General features: G+C 40.6%; 1 protein-coding gene across 1 annotated transcript; it reads left to right on the top strand.

Annotated features, from left to right (window-relative positions):
- The first annotated feature begins 3,942 nt into the window (after positions 1 to 3,942).
- Positions 3,943 to 11,565, top strand: LOC142103348 (speedy protein 1-B-like). The gene is made up of 7 exons (XM_075187411.1): positions 3,943 to 4,131; positions 5,065 to 5,192; positions 6,214 to 6,272; positions 6,687 to 6,772; positions 9,495 to 9,666; positions 9,751 to 9,931; positions 11,331 to 11,565. Exons 1-7 carry the CDS (start codon positions 4,121 to 4,123, stop codon positions 11,378 to 11,380), a joined length of 687 nt encoding a protein of 228 aa, XP_075043512.1. The 5' UTR covers positions 3,943 to 4,120; the 3' UTR covers positions 11,381 to 11,565.
- The last annotated feature ends 396 nt before the right edge of the window (positions 11,566 to 11,961 follow it).

Raw genomic sequence — 11,961 nt, 5'->3', positions numbered from 1 at the left:
GTGTGTGTGTGTGTCCTATGTAAAGGGTTAATATATTGTGGGAATTGGTCTGTGCCCTCTCGGCTCAAGGCACCCCATCTGCCGGGCTCCCCATCTCTCACACTTTCCTTCCCTGCATCCAGGCACCCCATCTCCTACACTTTCCTTCCCTGCGTCTGGGGACCCCATCTACCACACTTTCCTTCTCTGCGTCCGGGCCCCCATCTGCCACACTTTCCTTCCCTGCGTCCGGGATCCCCATCTCTTACACTTTCCTTCCCTGCGTCCGGGCTCCCCATCTACCAACTTTCCTTCCCTGCATCTGGGCATCCCATCTACCCCTTTCACCTCCCTGCTGCTGCACTGTTCACCACTGTCAGTCACCCAGTGCTGCCACTGGCCCCATCAATACATTTAGCCTCACTTCTGACTGACATCTTCTGCTGCTGTATATCACCTGCCACTACTCTCCCCAACCTGATTCTAGGCTGGCCTTCCTGCACCACTTTTATAGCAATGGAAAAAAGGGATGATAGAAGAGAGAAGACAGAGGAGAAAGCGAGAGAGAAAAGAAAGAAGAGGACATTGACTTTGATCTAGGTAAGTGCATGTGTGTGTGTGTGTGTGTGTGTGTGTGTGTCTGTGTGTCTGTGTGTGTATGTGTTTGTATATATATATATATATAGCACATATTTTCATGAGCCCCTACCACTGCATTCCCCCAGGGGGGCCCTTCATGTCCCAGTGTGACAGGACCTTGGAATGTTTTGGTTTTTATGATGGACTCAAACCTAACAGCTGTCGGTAAGTATATATGGGATTTTATTATTTTTAATAAAATTATGTGGTATAAAAGAGGTGCGTGCTTTATTTAAGTTTTTGCTTGTGGTACTCCTCGGATCAACGGGCCCTGGGTGTCAGGGCATGATGGCACTGAAACCACAAGTGCCATCATGCCCTAACACCCTGGCTGCAGTGTGCATGCTTGTGCTTGTAGTTCTAAGAAGACCTGCATATCCAGACTGTTATTGGCAGCCTGGGCTGGCTTGGACCTGTAGTTCCACAAACTAGAATAGTGTTTAAATAATAATACACCCACCGCCCATTGGTGTTGGAAGAGCCCTAGTGTTTGCAGCATGGGGCTGAGTATCCCTAAGGGGGATTTTTTTTTGCGGACCCCAACTCCCTAGGAGACTAGTGCTGAGCAGTCTGGGTCTGGTTTGTCATTATGACAGGGGAACCCCATGCTGCGGCTTCCCTTGCTATATTCCACCAGTCCTGGCTGAATTGTCTAGTGCTGGTTATCATAAAATCAGGGGAGACACCATGCTTTTTCCCCCACCAAAAGAAGGCTGACAACACAAGGGTTAATTTCGTTAGGAGGAGGCAGTGTTTCATGGTAATGAGCGGTGTGGGGGGGTGAAGTGGACCGCTGGTGGCTTCCCTGGTTGGGGGCAGTCTGGTCGTTGGAGGCTGTCAGTTGCTGAGTGAGATGGGGACTACGCCCACAGAGGCTGTGTGTGACTATGTGAAAACGCGTCCAACAAGAGATATGTGAGAATATAAGATGCATGTGTGAATGGCCCGTGTGTATTAGTGTAGGGATCCCTTTCTTTTCTTCCTTTTCTTACAACAAAATTACCAACTTTTTTAAACTCTTATTTTTTGTTTTCTTTATTACATAATTTTAGCATTGAGTGAAAAATGTGGCATATATATCCATAGGTGGGTCATATCACCAAAAAAAATTAATTAAACAAATTAGGAGGCACTACTCTACATATTGCCATCCCGCATCTCTATTTTCAATCCCTAATTAATGAGTAGTACAATTGCTTAAAGTTCTGATAACAAAATGGGGACAAAGAGTTGCCCAAAAACATGGTTCACATGACAGTGTTTCTTTGTGACTTTATCCAAGATACAGAGTCTTCCTGTGTCCCAGACACACCAAATATATGTATTTATTTTTTGGAGGAGGTGGCATAAATATAGATTTCTTAACACATGTTAATTCTGTCAAGTGTCAGTCTAATGATAAAAATCAGTGGCTCTTATATAATATGTAGTCATATATAGTGAGGAAGAATTATTGGAAGCTACCAAATGTAACAATTTTGGTTGTAGTGATTGAGCTTTTGACTGTTTTGAGAGTTTTTCCATCACAAGAAGTACACAGCTGTTGCAGTAATGATGGGATTAGTGAGGATAAGGGTGTATGCTGTATAAATCTAGTAGAGGAAGAGAGTGAGCCAATGGAAGAGTTTGAGCATCAAGATGTACAGGTACAGGATCTATCATTGACAATGCTCAGGACTTATACCACACTTGCCAACTCTCCCTGAATGTCCGGGAGACTCCTGCATTTTGCAAGAGTCTCCCGGGTAAGTGGGGCAATCTCCCAAATTCTGCCCACCTCCTAGTGAAATGGGGAATCGCAGCATTTGACCCCGCCCTCCTCTGTCAAATGACGCATTTTGCGTCATGACCTCACGGGTGGTGGGTCCAAAATGCCACTAATTGTGGAGCCCTGCCCCCATCACGCCCACCACCCATAACAGGCTCCCGGAAACCAACTATTCAAAGTTGGTAAGTATGACTTATACTGTTATGCACAAGAGATTGTATTATAATTTGGAGCACTATGCTTAAGATCTTTTAAACTACATTTAAATAATTACCCATTATCTTCCCTTTCTCGGGAAATTAAATAGCTACTATTATTTAATTGCCATTTTTGATTTTCAATTTTTTCTGGATTACCCCTTTCTAGGTAGGAGATCATATAGTTTTTTATTTATGATATTTGAAATACCTTGTTTTGTACTTATTTTTATAATATACTTTGACTCAAAAAGGATTTTGTGTGAAAGTTTCATTGGTATCTGGTAACACTAATTTTGTAAGTGCATTACTGTAAGTTTGGAAGGCATTGCCCAAGCTGTTAAGGTGAAAAGTGACCTCCATATTATTTTTTGCTTTTTTTACTATTTATCTGTAAATAATGTATTGTCCTCACATGAGGGGCAGTTGGGAGATATTTCAAAATCTTTATTTTCCTTAAATGCTATGTGAACAAGTTATTGATGTGCTTCATGTTAGGGAAGATGGGAGAGAGATGTAGGTGGATGTAGGTGGATGGAGGGTGGCACTAGGTATGTACTCCATGGCCCTACCCTCTCCGGTGGGAGTCAACTGGGCTTCTCTCTATAGGTCCTTACACTGGCCCTGCCCGTAGCAGCCATTCCTTTTGTATTGGCATTAGTTCCTCCACTGCTAATGCCATCCATGAACGCTGTAGGTCAAGTGCCAATTAGTAGGGACCTAAAATAGTTTAACTATTGATTATAGTTGGCTAGATAATAGTAGATTAACTGCCGTAACTTTTAATAGTCCTAAAAACAGAAAGACTGATGTGCATATGACTAAGTCTTGACTGTATTCATTTCCTCATGTCAAACTTGTGACAGCTTCCCAAATTATATTTGATAAATTAGTTCCTTTATGTAATGCAGCATTTTAGCTCTAGTAGCCCTTTAAGTCTAGTTGAAGCCATGACAACAGCTTTAAAACCTCGGTCCTCATCACTGCAGAGCAGGTTGTCATGGTGATGTCAGTTGTATACATTCAAACTGGCCGTGAGCCCTGGTGCCTGTTGGTCCTCATATCGCTGTGACTCTTGAGCCCTGCGATACTGAACCAATTACTCTCGAGCTGAAAACAGAATTTTGAATACTTTATTGATACATACATATATATATATTTGTATTTTATTATATAGCATATTATATTGAGATCTGATAAGTTATCTGTAGTATAATATTTATTTATAAGATATATTTAGTTAAGCTAAGTTAAGTTAAGCTTAGTTAAGTTAAGTTAAGTTAAGTTAAGCTAATTTAAGTTAAGTTAGGTTAAGCTAAGTTAAGTTAAGCTAAGTTAAATTAAGTTAAGCTAAATTAAGTTAAGCTAAGTTAAGTTAAGCTATATTAAGTTAAGCTAAGTAGTTTAGTCTTTAGTGTTGTATAGTACATTGTTTCTTGCTGATTTTCCCATAATTTCCCTTCTGTTTTAACCTACACCTTCTTTTTTAATTTTCCTTTCACTTCGTCCTTTGCTGGGTGTGACTGAGTCGTGGAAAATGGACAAGAGGTAAGTGCAATGAGCCAGTCACTACATGTAGTAGGTTATGGGAGGAATAGTGAAAGGGGTCACGCCTGTAAGGGGCTAAATGCATTGTGATGGGAGCTGTGGGTATATTTGTGTCAAATATTATACAATACACAATATCACTAGCTTGGGGAATTTTTTTACGGTGCATTACTGAGTGTATAGATGTGTAGTTAAGTTTGTTATAGGTAGTTTTATATTTTTAGACATCCACATGCATAAATGAGTTTTCATTTAGTGGGATAAAATATTTAAATAAGAGTGGAAAGAAGAAAGATACACATTTATGGGGGATGACCTGACTTGTGGGTGGCTGCAGAGTTTTTTTCCACCTGCAAAACTATAGGATATTTATGGGCGCTCAGGAGGTGCCAGTAATGGGGAGTTGCTGTTATACTGTCACTGGGATGACTTTATAAGCATCCTGGTGCATTTGACGCTAGTATGCGCATTATATGTGCCCAATACCCATGTAAAATAAAATAAATATTCAAACACACAAAAATGACACATGAAATACAGACAGTCTGGTGCCCTCTCACTCTCATAATTCATTTAAAACATAAAAAAGGTTTGAACAAGAAGTATTTTGGAAGAAAAATTGAAAAGTCAAAATTAAAGAAGGAGGAGGATCTAAAGGGTTAGTAACAGGATTTTGAAGAAATTTTAATACTCTTTTCACAATGTACAAATTCAACAAGACCTGCATCATGCAAAGCAGCCGCATCCTCATTTTACAGCAGTAGTTCCCAAAAGTAGTATGTGTCCCTCATGTGCTAGGTGAACAGACAGGAGATTTTCACATCAAAAATTAATTATATACATTTATGGATAATACATCACTTCATTTATCTTTCATTTGAAAATAAGTATTCATTATTTCCATATATAAAATAAACAAATTTATAACAACAGGACAGCAGAAGAGAAGCTGAAACCTGCCAAGCAAATAAAACTACAGGAAGACCAAAGCCAACATTACAGCACGGACCACTCTCCTAGCCCAGGACAAGAGGAGAACACTGCATTTTACAAACTGCTGGGTAGGACTTAACATTTATTAACATTTATTAAGACCACAAACAATTATTAAGACCAAATTGTTACAATTATTTTTCTAAGTACCATTGTAGAGATTTTGGCGTCTTATTCCTGTACAACTCCAGATGTCAGTGACAGTCGGAGGGTCCAGTGATATGGGGCCAGTAAATGTTTTGCCCGTTTTCTAGCTCTGTGATTTTTCCAAATAGTATTCACATGAGAGCATTGCTTGTGCAGTCTGTTTCTGCCACTGTAAGGCTGTGAGTAAAGCAAATACCTTTGGTATCTACTGGATAGACTAAAAGGTTATTCCCAGCTAAGCTTTCTGAGTACAAAACCCCAAAAATGGTTTCTGTCTTGAAGGGTTTCAGACGACTTATCCTTTATTGTTGTAAACAACATTCTCTTACTGTAAATCAATCACAGCAGACACTTGTCAAAAAATAAGTTTGTTTTTGCAAAATGCATCCAAACTGATGCTATGAAACATGGAAAATCTGCCAGAAAAATGTAAGCAGTAGGACAAGTATTAATAGTGGATATATTTGTGCATTAATTTACAAAAACAAATAATTTAATTTATAAAGAGTGAAGTAAAAATGTGTACAACTATCAGTTTATTACACAATATCACCTTAGGCATTGACAGACGCTGTTTTTAAATGGATCGGTTCAGGCATTAAAGATCTAACAGCCTGAGCAGGAAAACGTCCCTTCTGCTTCAGCGGCCTTTGTTGGGGATGTCCCCTCTTCCAGTTAGAAGCATTGAGGAACGTTACACATACATAGAGTGCAGGGAAGTGAAATCTTATGTCCGTTATCCCTGCCTGCGTTTAAGTGTTTATTTTTATAAAATTTTGTGGATAGGGTCATTGTCCTCTAATATTCCAGTCCTTTCACAGCTGTAAAAAGTGTTCATATAAAAAAACAAAAAAACAAGATGTAATGTTGTAGGTGAATGTTTTTCTTCCCTTGATGTCTTAAGTGGTCACTGATATAAAATTTTTACAACTTCATTTGCAGAAAATAAAGTGATCCAGGACTTCCTATGTGCGGATGCCTGCATGAAGATCTCGGACAAGGTGGGTATGGATAATGCAATTCTGACCGCCCACCACTATATATTCAGTAAACTGCAAGTTTTGTAGCTCTAGCAGTGTTCTGGTATTCATACTGTTCTGTACTGATACTGCGTTTACTATACTGATCAATGCATATCAATGGTTATATCTGTCCAAGATGCTGTTTACCACATGGTCAGCACAGCTACACTCACATTGAGGGGAATGGAAGCCACTGTGTACATACTACAATACTGTCTATAATATCCTGCACTTGTGTTTGATCCAATGTTTGCAATTATTTTTGTATCCTTTGATGGTCTGTATATTTACTGCCAATAAACTTTAATTAAGCTGTATAGTTGTATAACTGTATATCTCGTGCTATTGGAGCAAGGATTCACAACCATTTGTTTTGCTTTTTGTCTTCTACAGTACCTCATCGCTATGGTATTTGCATACTTTAAGAGGGCAGGCTTATATATCAGCGAATATACACCATTGAATTTTTTTATTGCCCTGTAAGTATTGCTTTTTTACTTTTGTATTCATAGTAAAATAATGTTATTCAACCAGTACATTTAAAACTGACCAGAACAAGAATACTCTGGGCATTTATTACTTTAGATTTGCAACAGGCTATGGTGCAGTATTGTCCATCTGTGCTTCCTATATGCCACCAAAGTATTTATTATTATTATTATTATTATTATTGTTTATTTGTTAGGCGCCACAAGGTTTCCGCAGCGCAGTACACGGCACAAACAGTATACTATACAGGGTAAAACAATACAGAACAATAAACACAAAGTACCAGAACTTCAGAAACTCCAGACAGGCAAATACTGTAAAGACGGAGCAGAAGAACAGGTGTGGAGACAGGAGGGGAGAGGGGCCCTGCTCATACGAGCTTACATCCTAAGGGAGGGTATACAAAATCAGGCACAAGAGGAGTGAAGCAAAGGGGAGAGAAAAGAAGCCAGGGGAGAAACAGAAGAGGTGGGAGGTTAAGTGGATGGTTAGTAGGCCTTAAGGAACAAGTGAGTTTTAAGTGCCCGCTTGAAGGAGCACAGATTGGGTGAGAGACGGATGGAGCGAGGGAGGTCGTTCCAGTGAAGGAGGGCAGCTCGGGAGAAGTCTTGTATTCTAGAGTGGGAAGAGGTGATCAGAGTGGAGGAGAGGCGGCGATCAGTGGCCGAGCGCAGGGAGCGGGCGGCAGTGTGAATGGAGAGGAGGTTAGAGATATAAGGGGCAGTAGACTGGGAGAGAGCCTTGTAAGTGGTGGTAAGGAGTTTGAAAAGGATTCTGTAGGGGAAGGGGAGCCAGTGTAAGGCAAGACAGAGAGGGGAGGCAGAGGAGGAGCGGCGTGAGAGGAAGATGAGTCTTGCAGCCGCATTAAGTATAGAGCGGAGGGGGGCGAGGTGGGAGCAGGGGAGGCCAGTAAGGAGGAGGTTGCAGTAGTCGAGGCGGGAAATGATGAGAGCATGGATGACAGTTTTGGTGGCATCTTGAGAGAGGAAGGGACGGATGCGGGCAATGTTACGGAGTTGGAAGCGACAGGCTTGGGTAAGGGATTGAATGTGGGGGGCAAAAGAGAGAGAGGAGTCAAGAGTGACTCCTAGGCAGCGGAGTTGGGTGACAGAGGAGATAGTGGAGTTGTTAACGATTATAGAGAGGTCATGATGGGAAGGGAGTCTGGGTGGGGGAAAGACAATGAATTCAGTTTTGGAGATGTTAATTTTAAGAAAGCGCGAAGACATCCAGGATGAGATGGCTGAGAGGCAGTCAGTTACACGAGAGAGGATGGAGGAGGAAAGATCAGGAGAAGAGATGTAGAGTTGAATATCATCAGCATATAGGTGGTACTGAAGACCGAACGAAGAGATGAGAGCTCCAAGGGAGGAGGTATAGAGCGAAAAGAGTAAAGGGCCAAGAACAGAGCCATGAGGGACTCCAACAGGGAGAGGGGAGGGGGTGGAGGAAGAACCAGACGTGGATACAGAGAAGGAGCGGTTAGCAAGGTATGAGGTGAACCAGGCATGGACAGAGCCAGAGAGGCCAAGAGAGAGTAGAGTTTGCAGCAGGAGGGGGTGGTCCACGGTGTCGAAGGCTGTGGACCACCCCCTTCATTGTGATAGTATAGCTGTCTGAGATAGGATTCCTCATATGTCCATTACTGTTTGTTACATGAATTAATAACTCTAAAATTTAAATAAGCCCCTAATATTGCAGTTTCTGCTTGCATATAGTTAAGGGGGGATATCTTTGTGTTAACATGTGTAAGTCCTACTGGCACACTGTTTTACGGTATAGTCAGGTAAAGCTGTCATTCTTATACACATTAGCCTGGTCTATTTATAATACACATGGAGTCATTCTGCCATACCCAATTTACTATTCATGAGTTCTGCTTTACTCAACCAAAATTACGAATTCTTTCCGAACATGATATGTGTTTTGATGCTGAAACTAACAAACAGTAACTTAAACTGCCATATAGCTTAAAGAGGCTGGTTCATTTCAATGTTTCTAGACTAGAGCACTATCCGCAAATACTTCTAATTGGTCATGTTTAGAGGGAAATCTTCATATACATGGGATAAATACTAACCCAGTCAAATAAGTATATATATCTGCATGATTAAACACTCGCTATTGGTCAGTCATTGACTCACCGAGGTGGGTGCACCAGAGCTTTTCACCACTGCAGAAATCTATTTGTTCTTCAGTGAGCACTGCCAGAGCTATTAACATACCTCTTAGTTTATACTGAACACTGAAAAAAACACTGAAAAAACCCTCATAGCCCTATCACTACTTCAGTGTTAAAGTACACATTTTGTATCACTACTTGGGATGTCTTCCTGATTATATTCTGTAATAGAATGGGCTTGGTGTAACTGAATGGTACAAGAAGCTGATGTTTCTTTGCTAACTTTGACATGTATCCCGGACTTAAATTATTTTATTAAAAAATCCAATATACCATAGAAAGCCTTATCTCAGGGAAAATATGACATTTGCCTTGATAAAATAGGTTATCACTGAGAAACTGATTCTTCCCAAAACTTGGAAACTGACTTAGTCATGAAGGGCTAAGAGCTCAGGACATGAAGTGGTTAAGGAAATACTGAACTGACCTGGTTGTGTATGTAAGGACACACTGGTATAGTTCATAACCAATGTGAGTGAAAAAAACTGCCAAAAAAGGCCAGCATTGAACTAGTCTTGTGTTTTCCATAGATACCTGGCAAATGATATGGAGGAAGAGGAGTGGAAGTACCATTACGAAATTTTCCCTTGGGCTCTGGGAAACGAATGGCAAAAATACTCCCGTCTGTTTATTGATCTTAGATTGAGATTATTTGCTCTAATGAAGCACAGAGCAGTTGTTAGTAGACGTCATTGTGAGGAGGTAAGTTCCTGTAATGAAAGAACACAATGAATGTGTATACTGCTAAGTCATGTGGTTGAGATATTGATTTTTTTTTTATTACAGATCATAGCACTACAGCCAAACCACCCTGTATGGCTTCGAAACCGATCAGCCTATCACACTGGTGCCAACAGGAACAGGAGAAAAAAATTCTTCCCACAAGGACCGGGCTCCAACATGGCTACTTGTTCCTGTTGTTTGGCTGATGCTGAGAGTGCAGCCTCCACCGGCTCCATGCCACAGGGTGAGTTATTTAACTTTTTTAATAGACAGTGGTCCGAGGACCTTCTCGTCATACTCCCAGATCTGCTTCCTGTGCCCACTTATGACATTTACAGTGAGTTCTAGGTGTATAACTTGAGCTTGTTTTCCTTATATTTCTCACAGTTGTGTTTTTAGCTTGTTTATATTAATCAGCTGTGACAGCACTACTGGAAACCTCAAGTTTAGAAGTAATTTCTTTTGAGGTCAAGGGATGCTCATCTCTCCTGGTTCCTTATTTTGTTCACATTATTATTTTTTATTATATTATGTTATTTCATTAATATTTCTTGTGTTTTCAAAAGATGGTGATGAGCACTGTTGATGTAAAGCAAAGCATATATTGGTGTAACACCTTCCAGTTATCTTTAGTTCTTCCACACTCCTGTGCTATGTCTTTATTTATGCTTCACAGAACTTTCTATAGTGCACTGTTATTACAAGGTGCAATACTGTGGCTAAATATCTCATAACCTCTTCCTCCAAATACTGGTCACTGGTGGCACAATTAATTGCATACAAGTGAAACCTCCCATACTGCGGTAAAACTTAATTATGGGGCTGATCCAGTTAGGAGTAAATCTAGCTTAAAGGTGCAATGTTGTCAAACCCATGTTGCACTGCGAAGGGGACAAATTTAAAATGTGCGGACAGACTTAGAGTAGGGGTGGGGGCTCATCCTAGCTAAATTCTAAATTGCTTTGTAAAAAGAAAGCTGCAGAGTGTTTGTGTGCTGAATGCAGAAGCAGGAAGTATTTTCCACGCATACAAAATAAAATTGCATTTGCTGCTTTTGCATTACAGCATGGTATGTACATTTGCACCCTTTAGATTTGTTCCTAAATGTGCACCAAGTGTGACGGAAAAATCTATATCTCTGAACTCTGAATAATGCTAAAATGAATAGCACAACTCTAAAGGATAGGTACATAAAGTAATCAATATCATTGAAAGACAACTCTATAAATTACTACAAACCTAGAAATGCACAAAGCATCACAAGGGGCATCATAGCAAACTGTTGCCCCTATTGAATTTATTTAATGCATTCGCAAACTGTTAGGTTTAATTATGACCCTCTTGAGGCAAAAGCAGCCACTAATTACCTGCTACACGCTGGACATTATACATTGTTAGGATAGTGCTGTGGTGGTGAGCCACTGAAAGGCGTCAATCAGTTAAACAGCAGTGCACTAGTGAAACAATCCCCGTGTACATGTACATTGTATCCACCACTTCCCCCTCTCAATTTGATAATGTGGTTTATGGTTAAAATCTAACTAATAAGAAATAAAGGCAATGAAGATACTGCTGCTTTTGATCCTAAGTATAATCAGGTTTATAATTACTATTATATAAATAACATTTTTCTTCTATTGTAGTTCAACAACAAACTCTGAAGCATGGAAGAAGCTTTGAGTGGCAATTATAACCAGTCAATTATCACTCTATAACAACTCAAGTGTTCTATTTGTTCCTGCTGCTTCAACTACCTGTTCCAGTGACTTCCTGGTTGGTGTTCAGTGCCTCTCATCCACAACCATTATCTCCTCATGTTCAACTTGCTGTTCAATGGATTCCTCAGTTGCTGTTCAGTGATACTCATCCACAGACATCACTTCCTCGTATTCAGTTCACTGTTCCAGTGATTTCTCAGTTGCTGTTCAGTACTACTCAACTACATCTATATCTTGCTCAAGTGTGTTCACCTCTCTGTGATTTTCTCGCTGCAGAGATTCTTCTAATCCTATGTTCTTCAAACGGGTTTTGTCTAACAGTCTCCTTGAGGACCGCGACCTGCGGGGCAGTGGCTGCAAAGCCCATACCTCCTTGCGGGGGTTCCTGGTGAAGACAACCTGTCCCGTTAGACTCCGCGCCTCTGGGAAGAGTAGTACCAAGTTAATCCGCATGTTCCAGTGATTCCTCAGTTGCTGTTCAGTGATACTCATCCACAGACATCACTTCCTCGTGTTCAGTTCTCTGTTCCACTGATTCCTCAGTTGCTGTTCAGTG

The sequence above is a fragment of the Mixophyes fleayi genome, chromosome 10 (genome assembly GCF_038048845.1).
Source record: "Mixophyes fleayi isolate aMixFle1 chromosome 10, aMixFle1.hap1, whole genome shotgun sequence".
NCBI classification, from domain to species: Eukaryota; Metazoa; Chordata; class Amphibia; order Anura; family Limnodynastidae; genus Mixophyes; species Mixophyes fleayi.
The sequence above is the reverse complement of the archived record's forward strand: the minus strand, read 5'-3'. Positions and strand labels throughout refer to the sequence as shown.